Source organism: Botrytis byssoidea (genome assembly GCF_014898295.1).
Source record: "Botrytis byssoidea strain MUCL 94 chromosome Unknown BBYS_041, whole genome shotgun sequence".
Taxonomy (NCBI): Eukaryota; Fungi; Ascomycota; class Leotiomycetes; order Helotiales; family Sclerotiniaceae; genus Botrytis; species Botrytis byssoidea.
Window position 1 is genome coordinate 65,636 of NW_024065882.1, and position 22,348 is coordinate 87,983.

At 42.8% G+C, this 22,348-nt stretch overlaps 6 protein-coding genes across 6 annotated transcripts; 3 read left to right on the plus strand and 3 right to left on the minus strand.

The window, feature by feature from the left end:
• Positions 1-1,052: 1,052 nt before the first annotated feature.
• EAE97_011751 (uncharacterized protein) lies at positions 1,053-2,907 on the plus strand (the record flags this gene model as incomplete). The annotated part of the gene is made up of 7 exons (XM_038882266.1): positions 1,053-1,088; positions 1,360-1,675; positions 1,728-1,801; positions 1,851-1,935; positions 1,993-2,199; positions 2,253-2,489; positions 2,567-2,907. The coding sequence occupies 7 exons, from the start codon at positions 1,053-1,055 to the stop codon at positions 2,905-2,907; spliced, it is 1,296 nt and encodes a 431-aa protein (XP_038726876.1).
• Positions 2,908-3,978: 1,071 nt separating this feature from the next.
• Positions 3,979-7,091, plus strand: EAE97_011752 (uncharacterized protein). The gene is made up of 5 exons (XM_038882267.1): positions 3,979-4,021; positions 4,087-5,382; positions 5,435-5,785; positions 5,835-6,219; positions 6,269-7,091. Exons 2-5 carry the CDS (start codon positions 4,850-4,852, stop codon positions 6,467-6,469), a joined length of 1,470 nt encoding a protein of 489 aa, XP_038726877.1. The 5' UTR covers positions 3,979-4,021; positions 4,087-4,849; the 3' UTR covers positions 6,470-7,091.
• A 173-nt stretch (positions 7,092-7,264) lies between these two features.
• EAE97_011753 (uncharacterized protein) lies at positions 7,265-8,701 on the plus strand. Its single transcript, XM_038882268.1, has 3 exons — positions 7,265-7,462; positions 7,591-7,798; positions 8,026-8,701. Exons 1-3 carry the CDS (start codon positions 7,420-7,422, stop codon positions 8,474-8,476), a joined length of 702 nt encoding a protein of 233 aa, XP_038726878.1. The 5' UTR covers positions 7,265-7,419; the 3' UTR covers positions 8,477-8,701.
• A 5,141-nt stretch (positions 8,702-13,842) lies between these two features.
• Positions 13,843-14,345, minus strand: EAE97_011754 (uncharacterized protein; the record flags this gene model as incomplete). The annotated part of the gene is made up of 2 exons (XM_038882269.1): positions 13,843-14,235; positions 14,256-14,345. 2 exons carry the CDS (start codon positions 14,343-14,345, stop codon positions 13,843-13,845), a joined length of 483 nt encoding a protein of 160 aa, XP_038726879.1.
• Positions 14,346-17,651: 3,306 nt separating this feature from the next.
• On the minus strand, positions 17,652-19,961 carry EAE97_011755 (uncharacterized protein; the record flags this gene model as incomplete). The annotated part of the gene is made up of 1 exon (XM_038882270.1): positions 17,652-19,961. One exon carries the CDS (start codon positions 19,959-19,961, stop codon positions 17,652-17,654), a length of 2,310 nt encoding a protein of 769 aa, XP_038726880.1.
• A 919-nt stretch (positions 19,962-20,880) lies between these two features.
• On the minus strand, positions 20,881-21,814 carry EAE97_011756 (uncharacterized protein; the record flags this gene model as incomplete). Its single annotated transcript, XM_038882271.1, has 3 exons — positions 20,881-21,010; positions 21,071-21,419; positions 21,499-21,814. The coding sequence occupies 3 exons, from the start codon at positions 21,812-21,814 to the stop codon at positions 20,881-20,883; spliced, it is 795 nt and encodes a 264-aa protein (XP_038726881.1).
• Between the last annotated feature and the right edge of the window lie 534 nt (positions 21,815-22,348).

Sequence of the window (22,348 nt, forward strand, 5' to 3'; positions counted from 1 at the left end):
AAGCTTTCGAGGGTCTCGCTGTTTGAGCTTCTGAAAATACTCGCTCGTCTATTATAAGTTAGATTGCCACTGGTGGGAGTATTTTCACCGTCACTATCATTGAAACCTTACCAGATACATTCGCTGCTGCTACTGACTACTAATATTATCAATTGATGGGGGCAAGCCCCCAAACCCCCATAGCTCGCTGCGCTCGAAGATTTGGGATTTCATTATGTACTGTCTTGTGTGTAGCCGAGTGAGTATCTGGTAGCTTTTCACGATGTTAGCATCTTTTCGAATGGGAGAAGATGTAGGAAGAGATGAACTCAAATTGGAAAGATATATCGTATGAGCCTTTGAGCCATGTACCCAGGTAAGTCCTAGATATACTAGATACTATAATTCAAACCCTTTTATGAAAACAACCAATTAGCTAGTTATCTACCCACATACCTACATATACCTGCCTACACCGAGGTCCTCTTACCCAGCCATTCACCCTGAGAAACAAGCTCACATTCACTCACCTAAATTATGCCTTCCCTTCTCACCCAACCCTACCAAAAGAATCGATCCTTCCTATTTCCCCCCACTCTATCACAATTTATTACTCTTTCTGGGTAAATAAGCGAGCTTTCCTTAGCGTATTTTGCTCTTCTGCTCAGTGTAGGTATTCGTTAATACAGCAAGCCAAAGGCAAAGAGGCAAGGCAAGGCAGGAAAAGGCAAAGAAAGCGTCATTTTTAGTAACATCACCTTTCTCTTCCCTCCTCCAAAAAACTGCACGCGATCTGCAAAAGAATAAAGACAATTCTACCAAATCTTTACATTCCTATTAAACAAGATTTTCAATCTCGATATTTATCTTACTTATAGATAATACCAAGGTATTTATTCTATCTATATCCTCTTCCGCCTTCTCTACCAAGAAAACCACGACCCCGCATCCCACCCATACCTCTTTGCAATCTCTGTCAAGGAACACCACTCGAAGATCTCGAAATATTGTTGAGAGAAGGATCTGAATTGTTTGTTGGATTTCTGTAGAAAGGTTTTAGATCTATCTTCAAGATGGGTCAGACTCTTTCGGAGCCCGTCGTGGAGAAGGTATGTTTGTTTATCTTTGTTCGCTTTATCTGTTTACTGTGTCATTGTCGGCGCCGGTCTTTCATGCCAAGGTATCGCATACCTGGTATTACATGCTGGTGTTGAAATACTTCTCCGTCGCGCAGTAATATAGAGAGTCTATGTTATTTTGTTCAATGAGCACAACTTTCCTACAGAAATATTCTGCAGACTCGATTTTCAGCTGCAATTCCACCACCAAGGTCTGTCTGTCACCACTGTCTATGGTTACTAACTTGGCTCTCTCTACTAGCATTCAGCTACCGGAGGCGATGAGAGATTACTTTATGGCGTCTCTTCCATGCAGGGATGGAGAATCAGCATGGAGGACGCGCACGCGACTATCCTCGATTTACAACATACAAAAGGACAGGAATTGAAGCCAGCTCCAATCGATAGCAGACTCTCATTCTTCGGTGTCTACGATGGCCATGGAGGAGACAGGGTAGCACTTTTTGCAGGAGAAAATATACACCAGATCATCGCAAAACAGGAAGCATTCCAAAAGGGTGACATTGAACAAGCTCTGAAGGATGGCTTCCTTGCAACAGACAGAGCAATCTTGATGGGTTAGAACAACATCCACCTTCTACAATACACGGATACTGATTTGAGTTATAGATCCAAGATACGAGGAGGAAGTTTCTGGCTGTACCGCATCCGTTGGCATAATTTCGCACAAGAAGATCTATGTGGTATGTTACATGAGGCAAAAGATACTGAAATATGCTTACTGTTCATAAGGGAAACGCCGGAGACTCAAGAAGTGTTTTAGGAGTCAAGGGTCGCGCCAAGCCTTTGTCATTCGACCACAAGCCGCAAAACGAAGGTAGCTTCTCATGATCTGGCGATGGACTGCACAAAATACTAATATACATCTGTGCAGGCGAAAAAGCCAGAATTAATGCGGCTGGAGGCTTCGTCGATTTCGGTCGTGTCAATGGCAATCTTGCATTATCAAGAGCCATTGGTGATTTTGAGTTCAAAAAGAGCGCAGAGCTTTCGCCTGAGCAGCAAATCGTCACCGCATTCCCCGATGTTACTGTACACGATATTACAGACGATGACGAGTTTTTGGTGGTCGCTTGTGATGGTCAGTAGCTTACGACGAGTCATTGAGAACAACAAGGCTAACTCGATCTTTAGGTATCTGGGATTGCCAATCATCCCAAGCTGTTATCGAGTTTGTCCGACGAGGCATCGTTGCCAAGCAAGATTTATCTAAAATCTGCGAGAACATGATGGATAACTGTTTAGCATCCAGTTCGGAAACTGGTGGTGTTGGTTGTGATAACATGACCATGATTGTCATTGGTCTCTTGAACGGCAAGACTAAGGAAGAGTGGTACGATGAAATCGCAAAGCGTGTTGCAAATGGAGATGGTCCATGTGCCCCTCCGGAGTATGGCAAGTACTCCGCTGATTTTCAATACTAGAATATTTCCTAACGTATTTAATAGCTGAATTCCGTGGACCTGGTGTTCATCATAACTTTGATGATAGTGACAGTGGATATGATGTTGATATGGACCAGAAGCTTAAGTCTTTCGGTGGGAACCCACGTGGACGGATCATTCTTCTTGGAGATGGTACAGAAGTCCTCACTGATTCCGATGATACAGAAATGTTCGACCACAGTGAGGAAGACAAGGACCTCGCCAGCCAAGTCCCAAAGGGACAGCCTCAATCCGAAGTTCCCGAATCCGATGCCTTACCCGAAAAGATTGACCCGAAAGAGCCAAAGTATCAGGCAGTTGTAGACGAAGTTTTACCAAAATCGAGCAAAGCGGAAGGGAAGTAGGAGTAATTTTGGTATAATTGGTATATCTTTCAAGATTTATGAAGTGGAAGACGAAGGAAGGGGAGGATGTTGAAATGAAGACGTTAATGACTCGAGAAATTATGCAAACCAAATTCATCTTGATGAATGACTATCTTTGCGACCATATCTGGAATAGAAGGGGTTGCGAATTTTGTGCATTTCTATAAGCATAACGTGAGATAAATTCACGCATTGCAATGTCTCCTGCAAATCTTCATCACTGCTGGGAGGAAATGGGGAGTATGGAGTGGGAAAGGTATAAAGGTCATGGAAACGTTATATCTAGTAAACATGATAGAGATGCCCAGGGTGTGGTGGCTTCTCCTTCGACATGAAATTTTCTGAACTTACGATCTTCATACGCAGCGAGTTATATTATCATGATGATGAATCCGTTTCTTTCTCTTCTTCAATTTCACATTACAGATCTCTTATAGGAAGGGTCTCTAGACTAGGGCCGAGTTTCAATGTACCTTGAAAATTATCAATTGACATCCTCCTGACCAAAGCGTTTACGAGTTCATTTAATGTTTCTAAGTTGAATGTTTTTGCATGTTCGCAGGTTTGATAAGTTGCAGATGATCCCCTCTTTTAAGCCCCAAGGTGGCTCCAAAGACGTAGCGAATAGATGGCTAGTAGAGTGATGAAGTGTCTAATCGAATGGAATCGAATCGTTGGCATTGCTTTTTATACTTGGATTGGACCCATTGCATTGCAGTAGATGGGGGGGAATAGATCATAGGTCACAGCTTTGAAGTGGAGAAGAGGATGTTTTATCCTTGCGACTAAGAGATGCGGTCAATGATAATACTGCAATGATATAAAAGTTTCCGAGCTTTCCTTCCTAGTTACCAAGTTACCCCACGAACGGGCGGAACTGCAAAGTGAAAAAATGCTTTTCAAGTCATGGTTTGAGAATGTTGGTGGGTTGGGTAGCTAGTAGGTGAGATTTAATTGGGAGAGGAGGAGGAAAGTTCACCGTCTCTTTTGATATCATCTACCGACGAGTACATACGGTTGTGGTGGTGCTCGAGGGATGTCTGTATTGTACATTGTACTCCTCCTACTCGTACCTACTTACCTAGGAACCTACGTATGTGATTTTATAAAATTACCTAATCATCCCCAATAACCAATCAATCACTCAGATTCTCTTAGCGTCGCACGTGCTACCTCTTACTTGATCTTGATCCTCCAGCTCTGATAGCAATTGGAATGACGATATCGAAATTCCCGGGTTTATGTGGAAATTCCAAAAACGCCTCAATCATGAGAAACCTGGTTTATTTGATTGATTTTCAAAGAGAAGGAGAAGGAGAAGGAGAAGGAGAAGGAGAAGGAGAAGAAGAGACAGAAAAAGTCCCTACCTGCCTCGAGCCTGCCCTGCCCTGCCTCCTGCCTACCTACCTACCTACCTACCTACCTAGTAATAATTTAGTTTAAAACTAGCTTTATGTATGTGAGGACAACAAGACAATTCCATTCAAATCAATTATTACAAACTTATATTATCTTTATGTTCAATGTTCATCAAATTTACATAAACTTTTGATTTTTCTTCCCAAGAGAACGAAAGCATAACTCGTTTTTTATCGTCGTCGTGATATTTATTGCTACATACCCTCTTACTCGAATCTCGAAAACTTTCTTTGCATTGATATCAATTTCTCTAATCCACCACACAACACTAAAAGAAAGATTACATCAACGGCCAACCACCTCTAACTAAACCCTGGTCAAAATTATTTAAATTCCGGAAGCTCCTCCAATTGTCAAAGAACTGTCTACAGCGCAGCACAGCACAGCACATCACAGCACCTACAATTTAAACACAAAACCGCGAAAGCTTATAATCGACTTGTCTCAATCCCCATTTCTGTCAGTCGAGTCTATTCTGCAGATTGAAAGCTAAAATTTCAAAATGTCTTCTCCATCATCTGGCGGAAGTGTAGGAAAGAGAAAGCGTACTGCTACTGCTTCATCTTCCAAGAAATCCTCAACACTCGATCAATTACAAAATTCATCAAGAGATGCATCTGGTGAAGATGGCGAATCCACAGCTCCAGAAACCAGAGAAACACGTAGCTCAAGTCACAAGAAGACTATCTCCATGGACTCTCAAAACCCACCCGCCAAACGTCTTCGCTCATCTACGCACGAGAAAGTAGCAGTTAATGGATCCGACAATGCGCGAGATCCGGGTGAACCATCGGACACAACTGAAGGTAGCACAGACATTGCGAACAGGGTTGGAAAGAAAGGAAGAAAAAGTATTTCCAAAGGAGATGAAGAAGTGCCAGAGCAAGAGGGAGAGAAAGAAGAAACCGCACAATCAATGGCCCCACCACCAATTGGAAAATTGACAGATCCAGTTGGATACAAAACCAATCCACCCCCAGCTGACAGACCAGTTCGTGTCTATGCGGATGGTGTGTTTGATTTATTTCATCTTGGGTATGTATTATATAAACCACGGGACTTGGAAGTTGCAACTAATTTATGGCAGACATATGCGACAGCTTGAACAAGCTAAAAAAGCATTCCCAGACGTTTATTTGTTAGTCGGAGTTACAGGAGATGCGGAAACACACAAGAGAAAAGGACTTACAGTTCTATCTGGGCAAGAACGAGCTGAGACTGTGAGACACTGCAAATGGGTGGATGAGGTTGTGGAGAACTGCCCATGGATCGTTACTCCAGAATTTCTAGCAGAGAAAAGGATTGATTACGTTGCGCATGACGATCTTCCATATGGAGCTGATGAGGGAGATGATATTTACAAACCCATCAAGGAACAAGGAAAATTCTTAGTTACGCAGAGAACTGAGGGTGTCAGCACGACTGGTATCATTACAAAGTATGTCTTTGATTCTCTGTTTCCCAAATCACTACTAACCCTTACGCAGGATTGTTCGGGATTATGAGAAATATATCGCGCGTCAATTCAAGCGAGGTACAACAAGACAGGAGCTTAATGTATCATGGCTCAAAAAGAACGAACTCGATCTAAAACGTCATGTTGCAGAGATGAGAGAAGCTATCCGAACGAATTGGAGTACTACTGGACAAGAATTGGGCAAAGAATTGAAACAATTCTGGCAATCCAGTCGTCCCGGTAGTCCCGCACGCATGCACAGTTTCGAAGCAAATAGTACCGGATCCCTCACAAGCCCATCCGCTCTACAACATCTCACACGCCGCCTGGAAATTCCAAGAAATGATAGTCCAGGTCCAGGTAGTGATTTTGCAACAGGATATAGTTTAGGTCTCATTGGGGGTGTACGATCATGGGTATGTTGGTCGATTCTCAATATCTACTTATGCTAACTTTATCTTCTAGATGACTCGAAGTCGTCAAACCAATCGTGATAGTCTACAAGGAAGTGAAAGCAGTGAAGAGGAAAGTGATGAGAGACTTTCACCACGTGGTAGAAGCGAAAAGGAAAATTCCAAATCTGATGAAAATGAAGTTGATGAAGAACAAGTCGATGCACAAATTGATGCGGCTATGGCGGAAAATGCTAAGAAGTCTGGTCAATAAATATGGATTGGCTTTTGGGATGACGCAGGGTATACAGGACTTTAATTGAAAAGTCTTTCATTTTGTTTTGTGTGTTCGATTTTCTACCTTGTAGTATATCCTCTGTTGAGTTGTTGTGCTACATACATAGGTATTCGGCAAGTTGTGTGGAATAGTCGGGAAGCGATTCAAGTATTGAAGTCCGAGCAAATACTAGAGGTCGTGGTGATATCATTGTCGGAGCTTAGGGCGAGCTTTTTCAAGCAGAATGAATGGCACGGCTGTTGGTGTGTTGGGGCGAATAGTCTGAAATGCATACCTAGGTATGATGTCCGGGAAGCGCGAGGGAGATTGTTATATGTCTACCACCTAGGTATGTTCGGCCAGAAGAAGTATGGTCCGAAGCTTAGTCTTTGTGTTTGCTTTTACTCACTTTGTATTTTTATCATTATGTTGTAGAGTTAATGGAAAAGGAAATGGTTTAATGGAGAATGATGGTGGAATTGCAATGGTTTGGACTTTTGGATAGACAAAAACTCAAGATGATAACGTTGATTTGCAAGCTAGACTGAGGTTTTGTTTTTCGTATGAATTGTTTCTGTGGATTTAAATGAGTATATCTAATATCTAATTCTTACAATCTGGATGCTAAAATCACGTTTGTCGATCTACAATATCTTGAAACTCTCGTCTCAAAGATTTATTTGGTGGTGGCGGCAAGCATAAGGATAGCATAAATCAGCCACGTGATCTTGACCAATCACCAGTTTTGAATTAATCAACCGAGATCAATAATTTGAATCTTAGTGACATCGACGACTTGCTGGTAACCTTAGAACGCTACGGGATTCCCGACATCGACCTCTCCCCTCTATTTTTCCTTTCCTTGTGTTATTCTCAATTGAAGTAATTGAAAGGAGGGAGATTTAATAAGATTGAATAAGACGAACGAGACAGGCAAGACGAGCAAAATGTTCAAGACTACACGATCTGCGGGGGCAATGGTTTTGAGAGGTTTGTTTTGTTCTATACCCTTCTCTGCCTCCTCACTGCCAATACACTGATGGCGAAGTCAATCATGAATTTCTATACTGCTCATGGCATCGACTATACTATATACCCAAGGCTAACACTATGAACAGCCAAGCCCACCTCATCCCTCCTCCCTTATCGATCCCTAGCAGCAATCTCCAACAGCGCAAACAAGCCAGCTCAAGCACAAGTTCAGGCAATGGAAACTAGACATCCAGCGGATAGAGGAAATCTCAAACTGAGTGTTACTGGAAAGGAGAGGAGAGAAGTGCTTCTTCCCAGTCAAGAGGGAAAGAAGGGTGTTATGCAATATGCTTTGTGAGTTTGATTTTATATCTGAGGGTCAGTTGATGGGTGTATGAGGGGAGCTGGGCGGATTGCAGGGGAAGTAGTGTGATTGAGAGCAACGGCATGGGAAGAGCGGGAGAGAAGTCCGTTTGGAGTGTTCGCTTTACTTGGGACCTTTGTTGTGTTTCGGGACCTTTCCGCTCGAGTGGCGATCATAAAAGGGAATGTGAGAACAAAAGCTAACACTACGCAAACAGAACTACACTTGATCAAATTGCCAATTGGGCACGACAAGGATCTCTCTGGCCCATGACCTTCGGACTTGCCTGCTGCGCCGTCGAAATGATGCATCTCTCAACCCCACGTTACGATCAAGATCGTCTCGGTATCATTTTCCGTGCTTCTCCTCGTCAATCCGATGTTATGATTGTGGCTGGTACATTGACCAACAAGATGGCTCCTGCTCTTCGTCAAGTTTATGATCAAATGCCAGATCCAAGATGGGTGATTAGTATGGGAAGTTGTGCGAATGGTGGAGGGTATTATCATTATAGCTATAGTGTTACAAGAGGTTGTGATCGTATTGTTCCGGTCGATATTTATGTGCCAGGTTGTCCGCCAACTAGTGAGGCACTTATGTACGGAATCTTCCAATTGCAGAAGAAGATGAGACATACGAAGATTACTAGGATGTGGTACAGAAAGTAGATGGTAGACATGGTGTGGTTGGAGGGGTGGAAGGGTTGGAGAATCTCATGGCTGCTTGATATAGAATGCAGATGAATGGATTGATGGATGGATATGCGGATGATAACGGGGTGGGGTGGGTTCTAGAGTCTGTACAAAATGTACATAGTCCACTGGGAGTTTTCGTCATTTTTTATTTGAGAAAGGGAAAATACAATGGAATTGAAAATCTGTTGATGGTTGGTGTAGTTTATGTGAGTATGAGGATATCATGTTTGATGGTTTGATTTTGGATTTGGATGTGATCGAAATGGGGTTGTAGTTGTTTTTCTATTGATTAGCTAGATTGTGAAATTACGTGGATGATGAGTGTGTGAGGAACGAAGGATGAGGGTAAGGAAGAGGTTAGGATCACAGATGAATGAGAGGGTTTAGAGGACTTGAGGGGTGAGGTGTTATGAGACGAAGTGTTACGGGCGGGAGGTAGAATAAGGTTTGTTTGTTGAAGTTGCGGAAGGGGAGAGAGGAGGGGGAGGGGGAGGAGGAGAGAGGTATAATATAAGTGTAAGGAGATGAAGAGAAAGATGGGAATGCAAGGGATGGTGGAAGAGCTGATCTTGAATGAAAATCAGAAATGGAAAATAGGGAGGAGAGAGGGAGAAGAAAAGAGGGAGGGAGCAAAGAAGGAGCGGGGAATTGAGGAAGAAAATGGATATGGGTATAAACATAAATAATCATATCCGGTCATGGTCCCTTTCGTCAATCTCTCGCTTGGGTTAGATGGGTGGATGAATAGATGAGTTGAAGGGATAAGATTTATGAGGATGTGTGAAGAAAATATTCCATGTATATGTGGATGGATATATTTGGAAATGAAGAAGAGGAAAGGTATTTGTAGAAATGTTTTGATTATGGATGGATGGATGTGGATGTGGATGATGAGCAATGAACGATGAACGATGAACGATGAACGATGAACGATGAACGATGAACGATGAAGGGTGAATCATATTGAGCATAGGAGAAGGAAGGGGTGAGACGTATAGGTAGTTATAGTTAGTTCCAGGTTAGCTGATAGGTGGAGAGGTATTTGTTGTTGATTATTGATTGTTGAGGGGTGAGGGGTTGAGGGTGAGTTGGTTGACTATTGATGACGAGTTGGTTGTGCACGTAAGAACCATGTATGGATTTGTAGGCATGGGCATGGAGCTATGTGATGAAGGGAGAGTGAGTCTGAGAATTCGGGATGGTGGGGAGGAGGAGGAGGAGGAGGAGGAGGATGGCGATGGCGATGGCGATGGCGATAATGATCTGGGGTGGTTTGTGGTTTGTGGTTTGCTGGAGTAATGATGTTCCTACGTGGATACGTGGATGGTATTGTTTGGTTGTTTGGTTGTTTGGTTCTCCGTAGTCGTGGTAGTGGGAGTGGGATTGGGATTGGAATTTGAACTGGAATTGGAATTGGAATTCGAGGAGGAGAACTTGTGGAGGAGGACTTGAGAAGGTAGAAGATATGGATAAGAAGAGGGGGGATAAGCGATACTCGGAATTATTTTTTGCGGGGGGAGGAAGAGTATTCAATAACATACCTAGGTAAGGTAGGCAATGTAAGGAATTCCCGTTTCTGTGCATTTCGGGATATGATATGATATGATATGATATGTTAGATGGTCTGTCCTATGGAATATAAACGTTTAGAGTATTGTCTGACCGGGGTATCTATGGGAGATTGGGGGACTGAAAGGGATGGGTTGGGTTGATTGGTTATAGGGGTTAGGTTGATGGACTGGGGATTGATGAGGTGGGGATTGATTAGATTTATACTGGTTAGATGTAGCTCGGTAGCTGTCTATGGAGTTTTTTGGTTCTTGTTCTTGGGAAGGAGGGGAAGGGGGGGGGGGGGGGTTGGGTGGGTGGATGAATGGGTGGATGATTGGATTGGAGCGGATTGGGTTCTAGGGGAGATGAGATGAGAGGTGGTGGGGTTGAAGGCATGTGGATGGAGAATAAGAGGGAGATGAACCGGTGAATGGTCTAGATTCAACCACAACAATATATCCAAAGAGGTTCGGGAGTTGGGTTTATGGTTAGAGACTGTATATAAGCTGTGCTGTGAATTGTTTGAAAATAAGCTTGTGGTGCAAGAAGATAGTTGGAGATAGCTTGCGCATCCAGGAAAATCGAATGGATGGTTTTGTTGAGATATATCTACGTTGATGGGTGGATGGGTGGGTGTGTATGATGTGGGAAGTTCTCTCGTTACGTTGATCTATGGTGGGATGGGGTTGGAAATGAAATGTGAATGGGGGAGTTGTGTGTATCTGTGTGTTTTCTGGGGTGGTGAAAGATATTTTTCGGTTGGGAATGACAACTTTTTTTCTTGCTGTCGCTTTCTTATTACTACGATTGTTATTGTCACTATCTTGTCTAATTGGTAAGTCGTCGGTGGAGATTGGGAAGTCGATGGCTTGACTGGACTCTAGTGTGAAATTTGATGCTGAATGGGAGTTTGGAGTATGTATACGGTCTCCAGAAAAGGAAATCCTCATCGACAGCGTCGATACTGGGGTTAAATTTTTGTAGAGATCTTCTTCTGTAAGGTCAGTGTGCTTTCATATCTAAGAATGGGATTGGAGATGGATGAGCTAGGTGTGAGATTTTTGGGAGTCGGGTTTTGATATTCACTCTTGCAGAATCATTGCTCGGTGAGGGGGCTTCTAGTAATGGAATTTATCATGGTATATAAAACCATACACCGGCGACCAAAGACAAAAGGATAATGGAGAACAGTCAGGCAAACAACGGACGGAAATGGGTTTCTCATCTTGCCAGCTGATTAGGATGTAGTTGAGACGTGGCACTGAAAGAGGATTGCCAATCTGAGTTCTACGAACCTAAAAACCCTGGTAATAAGCAACGAGAATACGTAAGATTAACTCAGCAGAGAGAAATTGCTAGCAACAGCAAACTTTACATCCTATCGTAGGTCGAAATGACAGCAAGAATCTTGACATTCGGTCTGAGTATACAAGAGGGGTTACACTTGGGAAGGAATTTAATAATGAGAATTGTGAATAGAGGACTGAGAATTCAAGAAATGGTGCAAAAGGATGAATTATTGAAATCCACATAGTGGCAAAGCCACCTTTGAGTTTATGTTTGGATGTTGGGATTCAGACATGAGGGATGTATTTATACCCACAGGAATGTGATTTGAAGTTAACATATATCGCTCGGTTAAACCTTGTTTTCAGTCTAGGAAAAGATAAAGTGTATATAAAATCATGTTTTCTCGTTGAATTTTTTTGGCAAGAATTGCTCGTTGGTGGAGGATATGTGCAAGTGTATGTGAATAGCAAGAAGAAGAGAAGAGGGTAGTGATAGGAATGCGATATTCTGGATAGAGCTACCGCGAAATACATGTGCTGAGCGAGATTGGGCTATATTCTATAAGCCCAAGTACAGATGAAGTGTGGAAAGTGGAGCGATAGTGACTGCTTGAAAGTTGACAGTAATAACAGCAACTGATGGTACAATGAGATGAAAAATGACAGCCGATATATTCCTTTCATTTGTGAATTAGTATGGAATTGAGTCCGGTCCGTAACGCATAACCTGCACTGTGGACACTAAAAAATCAACCATATAACACGAGTACCGCGTCTTGGAGTGCCTAATCAGGTTTTTCAATCGTTCTTATTTTTTATTTTTTCCCCTTCTTTTGCTCAGGGAGTGGTATTTATATACAAAGCAAAACCGGAATACTGAGATTTCGAAGAACTTTTGTCTAGCCTAATAGAGGAAGGGGCGTGATTCCAATAATCAGAACAGGAAAATAACTGGAGCCAAGTCTACACACTTGATTTTTTGCGATTTTCTCATAGGTAGTGTATATAAACCGTGGAAATGGGATGTGCAACGGGCATATGGGATTGGTATTTCATACAACCTACTTCCATGATGATGAAGAACAGGGAAATTGATGATTCTTAAATAGTCTGAAGCGTATCTGAGTCTGTTCTTTAGAGTTTGGAAGTTGGTTTTGCATTCGTAGATTGATTGAATGATGAGACGCCAGAAAAGAAAAATGACCATAAAAAGATCGTATGTTGCTCAAACGACAGTGTCAGTCCTGCATGGTTTAAATTACATGCTTATATTACACAGCAACGATATTTGTATGCTAGGAAGCGTAGCTTAAGAATTCTCAAAAGGAAGAAGAGCTACCATAAAGCAGCCAACAACTTTGCCTCAACTCTAAGCGAGTTTGGAAAGTTAAAGCAGAACAACCAATGTTGGGTTGAAAGATACGCGTTATCCCAAAGGCCCCGTGGACATCATACTTGACCCAACAAATCCAACTAATTTGCAGACCATATACTACAATATGTACCTCGTATCCAAAACCCGGCGCCAAAACTGCTCGTCGTGGCATCTCGTTCCCGTTTAGCGGTCTAGGCGTCTCTGAATTATTCGAAGCAGATTGAGGAGCGGTCTATGAAGTATCGAGCCCAAGGCAAGGTTTCATGGGTCTTTTATAATGCTTGTTTCCATCTCCCTGAACACTATCCTCGGAGCTATTATCTTTATATTTAGTTGATTTTCAGATCTTTCTAGGTTTTATCACGTTTCTACAGCCAAAACGGGATGATAATGAGCAGCTTGTATGTTTAAATTTCCTTCTATACCTGCAGGTGATCTCGAGATATCTGTTGTGGAAGCCGTGAAGATGCCGAGAAATATTTGAAGTAGACTGGAAGTGAGGGATCATTAGCTGAAATAGCTGCGCATGAATGCACTTGTTTATGATCAACATTATTCTTTCCTTTCCTGATCACAATGTCTTCAATGAAAGAAACTGTAATCAGTATGGTATAGGTGGCATGCGAGATCTCACTGAAAGAGAAGGGAGTTGGTGACCACCCCCGTGGAGATTTACTTGTCTCGTAGACTTTCTAGTTAGATCTTGCGAGCGCAACACAACTAAGTATGTTCATTAGTACAGAGCGGACTTTTGAGACCGAATCGCTCATACACAAAGGAACCAGAACGATAAAGATCGAACAATCTTCCAAGCGAAGACATTAAGCATTTCGCAGTTCACAAGTTTACAAGTTTACATTTAGCAGGCAGGTCAGTAGTTCAAAGAAAGGAGAGCACAGATTTTCTTGTAGTCATAGTATCGCATTCATGTAGGAGCTTTTTTTTGGTGGGTAAAAACCTCTTAAATTTTCCTTTCACTAGAAAGGGTAATTGATTCATTCATTCAGATTCGACAAACAACAAAGGAAATGTTTCAATTTATTGTACTTAGATCAACGATTACAAATAAAAGGACTACCTCTCACCTATTGTTTCCCGACCAGCGAGTAAACAATCTTCCCAATCTATCCATGAACCATAACAACACTCTCACTCAACTCCAACCCAGGCTTTCCAGTGAGAAACTTAAAGACGACGTCCCTATAATCTCCTTGTAACTGAATCACCTCACCCCAAGTCTCGTCTGCAACAATATTGCCTGCGCAAGCGAGGGCCTTCTTGAAGTGTTGAACGATCTTTTTCTTCTCGAACTTCTCGGGAAGTCCTTGGATGGTGGTGACCCAATGTGGTTTTCTCTTTCCGTCTTTACCGATTTTAGCTCGTACTTGGGTTTGTTGAGCGCGAACGTGGATCTGCTTGGCTTGTTTGAGATCGACTTCTTCCGCTTCCGCGAAGGGGTCGAAGGATTGGGGTTCGTCGGTTCCAGGTGAAATCTCTAAGTATGGGGTCTCGGGAAGCTGTGTGATTGGTTCTGTACCTGGTTTTTGTTCCTCTTGAACTTCGGCTTGTTCTTGTTTCTAGTTTTCGCTCTGAGGACGTTGTCTTTGGGGACGCTAAGTTGCGACATGTTGACGATTTTATGGGGGAAGTTAGTGGATTGGCTGTAGTATGTTGTGATGAGCAGATGAATCTAATGAATGATGAGGATATTTCTTAAAAGTCGTCGAAAAGCTGGCTTTTATAGAATCTATGAGTAGTTATTCTGCAGCAGATTAGAGTATCAATGCTATTGTTCAATCATATCTCGATGATTGTTTTGTATCAGTTGATAAGTTTCTTTGTCCTAGGTATGAGAATGAATTTATTCAAGAAAGTTCCATCGTGTGCCCAAAATGAATTGCTACGAAAAACTTATCTCACTTACCACAAACGCTACAGATTCGAAAGAATCCCTGATATTTTTTGCCATATACACAGAAAATCACATTGAGTAATCTGAGTTTGCCTGATGTGTAGAGTTACGGAACCCAATATTGTAAGAGAACAGAATTGGCTTAGTTGGGGAGTTCTAAAATCCACATCTCTAGGATCATTCAACCAAAGCCAACTCAAGGTTTTGGAATATTAACATCCTTCCAACTCCGACACATCACTTAAAATTTATGTTTCATATGATTCGGAACCTGACAATACCATTACCCTATCACCCAAATTGACAGCTACGAAGTTAACTTCCAAACAATATCATCAGGCAGTCTCTTTCCAATCATCTCACCCATCAATTTTGCTCAATTGCAGCCGAATATCGACTAGAATCAGCCCTAAAGCTATGAGCTGCCTCAACCAACCAACCACCTTCAAGGATTAGCGGTGGGAGGAACGTAATATTCTGGTCCGAATATATCTACGTTTTACAACCTGCGAGTTTGCGCGCACTACTCACACCTTGCCTCAGGGAGAATATAGACGATGTTGTGGTAGACTGCTGCTTGTGCCTAAAATCAACCAATTTGTACGCGAACGCGACCTTACATGCGGTTCTGAACTCATATCCTATAGAATTATAGTCGTATTCACGTCCTACAAGCTATTGTAATTTCGCAATTAAATTGGAAACCTAAACCATACACATCCTATTCGCTTCATCTGGATCTTTGAGATGATTGATACTCCTGGTACTAATCTCTTGTCTGAAATTCATTAGTAAATCGGTTAAGCTTGAGCTGTTTTACACAATTCACCGGAGAATCAAGTACCGTATAATACATTATGTGGTCACGACTGTCGACATGGCAGCAGCCCTACGGAACAAATTTTGGAATTCAAGTGGTAGAATAAGATTCAAATTTCTCTTTTAGATTATGTAAAACAGCTAGTACTAATCATAAAATTCTTCATCAAATGATGATGCTCTCAATCCCAGTACCAACATTTTTCCCCCACCTGTCACTCGGCTATCATGACCCCCTTTTACTCCATCGTCTATCTTGTTAGCTTTGCCCACCCCCACCATATGTACACCGCTTTTGAGAGTCCCCTAGTCTTTCTGCTAATTCCAGTCTACTCTAGTTCCCGCGTTTTCCTGGATCTGCCTTCTAGTTCGCTTCCGTGCTAATAGTTAGTTAGTTCAGGTACCAGAACCTCTATTCTCACCGCATTCGGATGCGTATCGGCCCGTGAATCCCTTGACATACACCAGATCGACCTTTTCGATTGTCATTCCCTAATGTAATTCAATATCTCATAGCAATGCTAAATACAATGTCACAAGACTTTCCTGTGTCTGATAGTTTAGCTTCACGTCCCCAGATTCCTTTAGCATGAGACATCTACAAACATTCTAGGTCCCGTACCAGAGTGGACTCAAGCAATTAACTAATGAGATAAATTCAATCATTTGTTTGTTGTGAATGATTGTGAAGGTAGATCTACAAGCAACATTCCGACTTCGCAATGCGACCTGGGGGTAAAGAATTGTAATCCTGGTATCTGAACTGTAAAAGAGGGCTTGAATACACAAATCATGATAATCAAAAACAATAACGAAAGCGTGAACTGAGAAGAAATAACAGCAAAAACTATAGCCTTCATTCGAGCTATCCATACAAACACCAATAACTTTCTACACCAACCCCTTCATCACAGATTTCCAACCTCATAGAAAACTAATTTGATGATATGCCATGCGAATCGGTTCCTATACACTTCCTCTTCAAGCTGATTAGATATACTTCCATACCATCCATTCAGGATTTCAAATTTGTGGATCACCTACACTGGCATGTTCCACTACCTTACTAGATCCTTAGAACGATAACCACAGCGTATATGATTTTAACCAACTCACTCCTCTCAATCCTCTATTCCCATCTCCCTAGTTACAGCGACATCGAAGGCGAAAAAAAAGGGAACTATCGCAACACTAAGAGAGCTAGTAATAAAGAACGCCTGTAGGTTCCAACCTCTGAATTTCTTATGCATTGCAGCTTCTATATCAAGGTGAGATGAGCTTGGAACTCGAAGAGGAAAATATAGCATAACCTTGAAATTAATTCATATTGGCAAAATGGGAGAATAGAAATATGAATACTGCATCTTAATGACTGACAATATTTCATGTCATCACAAATCATTCCACCTATGTATGATCTTATCATCTTTTCCAGTATATAAACCATTGAAACCACCGCTCTTCCCATCTTGCTCTGCCAATAACCTCACCACCCAGTCGATATATTCACAATACGAATTCAATGGTCTGTATACCTTTCTGCTCCTCGAAAAAGTAATTCAATACACAAATCCACTGCACAACCCAAGGATGAGCTTTAGCCTCTCCTCTGTTTCTGATCTCACCACTAAACCTGAACTTGCAAAAAGTTAATTTTTACTCTCTAGCTCACACACACAGCGTGCTTATATTCAACTCACGAATTATTAATGAAAACGTTAATATGAGGACAGCTTCGGGAATGCCCAACTCTTCATCTCATCCTACCTTATCAATATTCATCGAATCGCATTATAGCACCTCATCACAATATTGAGAAAAAGTACAGATATAAACCAATTTATTAATGAAACTAGCCTCCCCTAGCGCGGTGCAAATGCCGCCAACGCCCAGGCGCCAACCAGCCGCCACTATAAAATAAACCAGATATGACAAGCGGTCGAGCTTTCATTGGTATGCAACTACCATCCATTCGTCCATATCCATACCCATAGCACGCCACCCAATCATTATTTCGTATCTTTACCAATCCATCACCCCCTTCGCTTCTTTCCCCTGAAGTATTCCAACCTAACCACAATAATCCATCACAGAATTTTCACCAAGACGAAGAATAGACGAAGAATATACAAGCACCAAACCAAACTAGCCCCAAGAGCCCACTACCCATTCCCTCCACATCAATCTCTTCATGATATAGAATTAACGACCATACCCTCCCCCTCCCATTTTATCGATACTACTCAATAAATTGCTACTAGTTCTGCCCGAAAGTCCACTTCCTGGTCTACTTCCTTGACTAGCCACACTCCCATGACTTCCTTTTCTCTCCCTTCCTGCCGCACCTCCAATTCCCATTCCCATTCCCATCCCAATTCCACCTCTGCCGATTCTACTTCCTCCAGCCGCACTTGGCGCTCTCAACCCACTTGGTCGAGTGACACTACTTGTTCTCGCTAAAGTAGGACTCTTCATTTGGCTTTCGAAAACATGTTGTTTCTTTTGCGAGGCGGGTGTCTCTGGGATTGGAGATGCTCGAGCTGGAACAGCCTTCTTTTCCTCCTCAAGGTTTTTCGCAACCATATCGTCGAACATAGCGATCATTGGAATCATTTCATCAACAGCCTGAACCAGCTTAGTCTTTTCGGCTCTTTCCTCTTCAAGCATGTGTCGGAGATCATCGTTGTCTTCCCTGACACTCTTAATTTCTATGCCCAAGCCCTCGAGTTCTGCCTCCAATTCCTTGGTTCTAGCATCGCGTGCTGCTTGTTGTTCGATATCCTCCGCCAAAGGTTCCGCTTTGGGTGTCGTGGTATTGCCGCCCAACCTCAATTCTTCGTTCTCCTTGGTGAGATCCTCAACAGTAGCTTCCAATTCTTTAACCTTCTTATCCCAACGACGTTCATAACTTTTCTTGAGAGCTTGGACTTTAGTTTCGTGCTTCTCCTTGTAAAGGGAATGTAACTCTCTGGATACCTTCTCGACCGCAAGTTCGACAGTTCGACCTCCGCAGTGGCATTCTGTTGGAGATTTCAAGGGCGTTTCGACAGGGGGTGAAGTGGCTCCAGGTGTAGTTTTTCCAGCACGCATAGCCGCTAAATTCCTCTGCGCCTCTTGAGCCATGATCTCCGCCATTTCTCTTCTTCTCTCACTTTCCTCCAATCGACCATCCAACTCCTCACGTTCTTGCTCTGTTTGAACCATTTCTTCTCTGACGTTCCTCAACACAGCTTCCATTTCCCGACCTCTCTTCTCCCACTCCTCTTTTTCGGCAGCCAGTTGATCTTGTATATTTCGTTCTTCTCGTAATTGTTCCTGACTCTCTCCAACTCTCTTTTCAGCGTCTCCAACGGCCGTTTTCATGAACTGCAATTCAGCTTCCTTGCCACTCAACGTAGCTTTCAAGTTACTAATCTCCGATAAGAAGTCTGATTTCAATCTCTCAATTTCTCTAGGTGTAATAGAAGGTAAACTTCTAGGTGTAGGGGCAGGAGGAATATCGAAATCGAGTAAGTTGCTCATACGGTTTGATTTAGGTGTCGCGGCAGCACTTGGCCCATACCAATGTTCAGGTGCCGAAGTTTTCGAAGGTGACATTGACATCCTATTCCTTGAAGGTGAGGGACCGCGGCCGTTGAACCCATTCATTTGTGCGGTAAAGTCAAGAAGGTTAGTAGTATTCTCATCATCTTTACTTTTAACATTTCTATGCCCGTATGGTGCTGGCGAAAAATCCTCAGATGTATTCACTTGCCTGCGTGCCGTAGCTGGGGTACTGAATCGATGATTTTGTCTTGGTGTTGGTGCACCCATTGATGGGAAGTTCGGGCTGGTATGTCCCAGTCTCGAAAACGTTGTCATATCTGGCATAGCGGAAAATTCGCTGAATGTGCTGACCATTGTATCGTCCATCAAATTGTGCGCATCTTTCTCTGAAGCGCTAGTAGCGCTACCAGTACCTATATATGCAAAAGTTTCGTTCATCGTTTGCCCCTCTTCGTTATCATTATCATCATCGTCTTCTTCCAATATCTCGATCGCTTTCGTAAGTCCTTCATTATCCCTTAGTATTGGGTCATCCAGGTCCATTTCATGCTCAACGACGACCGGCGGGTCAGGCGATTTCAAAGGCGAAGGTGTAGCAGTCGTAGGCTTCACAGGAAATCTCATGGGTGTCGACATCTTTCTCGGACTGCGTGTGCCATCTGATGATTTGGTGGGTGAAGTCTGGCTCTTCAACAGCTTCAGGGGTGACATGTGTTCTCCATCAATTGATTTCCTTGACGCCAACATTTGTTGCTTGATAGGAGAGATATTCTCCTTGCTCGGATCTGTCGCATCATGTGTCGCATCGACGAAGGGCGAACTTGGTGGACTCCCCACGCTCCCGCTCATGGGTGTGTTTTCCGTAAAGCTGGTATCTTCAGACATGGTGTAGTTTGTATTGCTAACAACTGAGGGGCTTCCAGTATTGATATTTGCGCTGGATAAATCCGAAAGGGGCTCCGCCATTTGCTAACTCTCTTTGTTCGTGATTGTAATAGTGTATCTTCTGAATCAGTGATCATATAATGTTTGAGATATTGTGCGGTGGTGGATAAACCTTTTCGTATGATGTGTTGTGAATGGTGGATTTTTCTGTTTACGGGGCAACGTGCATCGGTAAACGATTCGCCGTTCCGATATTTGGGACAATTGAATCTACCATTTCTACTTTCAGAATGGACAGTCAATATTGTCAATAACTTCAAACCTTATATGTTGCCGGAACACATCTATTGAATGATTTCAATAGGTGGACGATTGTGTCATGAATACATTTAGATATATCAATTTTGGTCACGAATGGATGATACTAGGCCATAGATTCAAGAAACCATCGTCACCGCCTTCGTTCTCGACATTCGAGTGTTGCTCTCTCAGTGGGAGACACTCTTAGATCTGAAAAGATCCAGATACTCCACTCCAAAGAAATTGAATGCTTTCATGAGGGTCATGAGAAAAGTGTCATCGTTAAGTATGTTCTTGTCGTTCTTTGAAAGTACATCACTCAAACATGCATGACAAGACAGCATGATGACGGTGGATGTGATTGATGTTTCTTAATTACTATGATATCAAATTATGTCATGGTACAGCCTTTTCCAGAATCTCACCAAACGCCTCTAAACCTCCCAAATGATATTTCCTATTCCCATCGCAGATGCTATGCAGCCACCCAGAATGCACCTCGATTCCTGACACAACGCCGTAGAAGCAAGGAAACAGCCGAATATGGCATCCATGCCATATATATATAGATACATCATACATACCATATGCATTGACCTCAATGACATACCTCTCAAGACTCGAAAATTAGACTTGAGCCAAAGAGAATTGGGAAGCATGAACAATTCGCTTGCCCACTCGGTGTCCTTAGCGTCAATTGTTAATCTACGTCGGCATTGGCCGTATTCTTGAACATGCCATAAACGCTCCGCTGGCCTTTCGGAGCTACATTCAGATTCGAGAACCGCGTCTCGGAAAGTCTCTTGCCTGCCTTAATACTTTCCAGTACCCTGTATTTGCCAGAAACATTAGTATGAACATGCAAACAGGGGATACCGGAAGGCCCATACCATTCTACACCGACATATTTAACTCCACAACCACCAATCCTTCGTATCTCTTTCTCCAACTTTCCCCCAGCTAAACCACCTCCAGCTCCACTTCCTACACCAGAAGGTTTGCCCAAGATAATGTGGGTGACTTGTCGCCTGCCCAGATGCATCGACATTCGTGCTCCATTCTCTGCCAGCAACTGCTTGAGCTTGTGGTCCGAGACCATTGGATATGTACTACCGTTTATGTAGATGACCAGCTCATCAAAGATGCCTCTAGACTTTCGGGCTAGATCGTCCTCTTCCACTTTCATTTCATCTTCGAGTTTCCGCATCTCCATCAGTCGTTCCTCGGCGCTCATCGGCACTAAATAGGACAGACAAGCATCAATAAAGTATATTTGGTAGCATCGGACAGGGAATTTGAAAGGGACAACAAAACATACAGCCTGGCTTCCCCACTAACATGTCGCTGACACTTCGTCTTGCCCTTGCCTTGACTTCTTTTGGAATCAAGGCGTTCGCTTTCTCATCCCAGTCTTCAGATCCTGCCCCAACTTTGTCGGAGATCCTTTTGCCACCTGTACCACCAGACTTGAACTGGTGGCCTAGCTTCGATGCTCGAGATTCTCTCCATCCTGTAGAGCCACCTATCTTGTTTTCTGCCCGTTGATGCCCTGTCGCTGACGAATTCCACGCATCGAAATGGGCACCAAATACTGGTTTTGCCGCCAGAGGTATTTGCGGTTCTGGGGGTGCCATGCTTGTTTTCTCGTAAAAGATTGTAGATCAGGCTATCCTCGAGCCTATACCTGCTTGCGTGTATCCTTCCAGTTGAGTTTGCGAGTCGAAGAGATTCAGGGATCATAATAATCTACTCAAACAAAGAAATATCGCACTTTACTTGTTGTCGTATGGAATATCTGAACTCATACGGTTAATCAGTGGCATATCATAATCGAGGCATTTCAACTGTACAGTTCATGCAATCCACATGTTCATTCGTCGTCGATTTTGACTTCCAAACGCGGGATGTAGAGGAAAACATTAACAAGCGCGAATGCGTTGATACAGTTACAGAAGGCGCGCCCAAAACGCCTGATCACGTGAACCATCCCATCGATAGACTGACTAGATTTCTAGAATCCAGGAATGAATTAGCCCCCAATCCAGTCTCGAGACAACAACCTCCCTCTTCCGAAACCAGTTCATCACTTCAAGTAAAAGCCATGTACTCTGTCTGTTTCACCAAATTCGCACAAGGAAATCTTATTCTCCGATATCTCCATTCAAAGA

What these genes read in the sequence shown, in the direction of transcription:
- EAE97_011752 (XM_038882267.1), top strand. Translation starts at nt 4,850, where the DNA reads ATGTCTTCTCCATCATCTGGCGGAAGTGTAGGAAAGAGAAAGCGTACT. An exon ending in ACGACTGGTATCATTACAAA is followed by an intron (nt 5,786 to 5,834) that starts GTATGTCTTTGA and finishes ACCCTTACGCAG; the next exon opens with GATTGTTCGGGATTATGAGA. An exon ending in TTGGGGGTGTACGATCATGG is followed by an intron (nt 6,220 to 6,268) that starts GTATGTTGGTCG and finishes TTTATCTTCTAG; the next exon opens with ATGACTCGAAGTCGTCAAAC.
- EAE97_011753 (XM_038882268.1), top strand. Translation starts at nt 7,420, where the DNA reads ATGTTCAAGACTACACGATCTGCGGGGGCAATGGTTTTGAGAG. An exon ending in GGGGGCAATGGTTTTGAGAG is followed by an intron (nt 7,463 to 7,590) that starts GTTTGTTTTGTT and finishes CACTATGAACAG; the next exon opens with CCAAGCCCACCTCATCCCTC. An exon ending in GGTGTTATGCAATATGCTTT is followed by an intron (nt 7,799 to 8,025) that starts GTGAGTTTGATT and finishes CTACGCAAACAG; the next exon opens with AACTACACTTGATCAAATTG.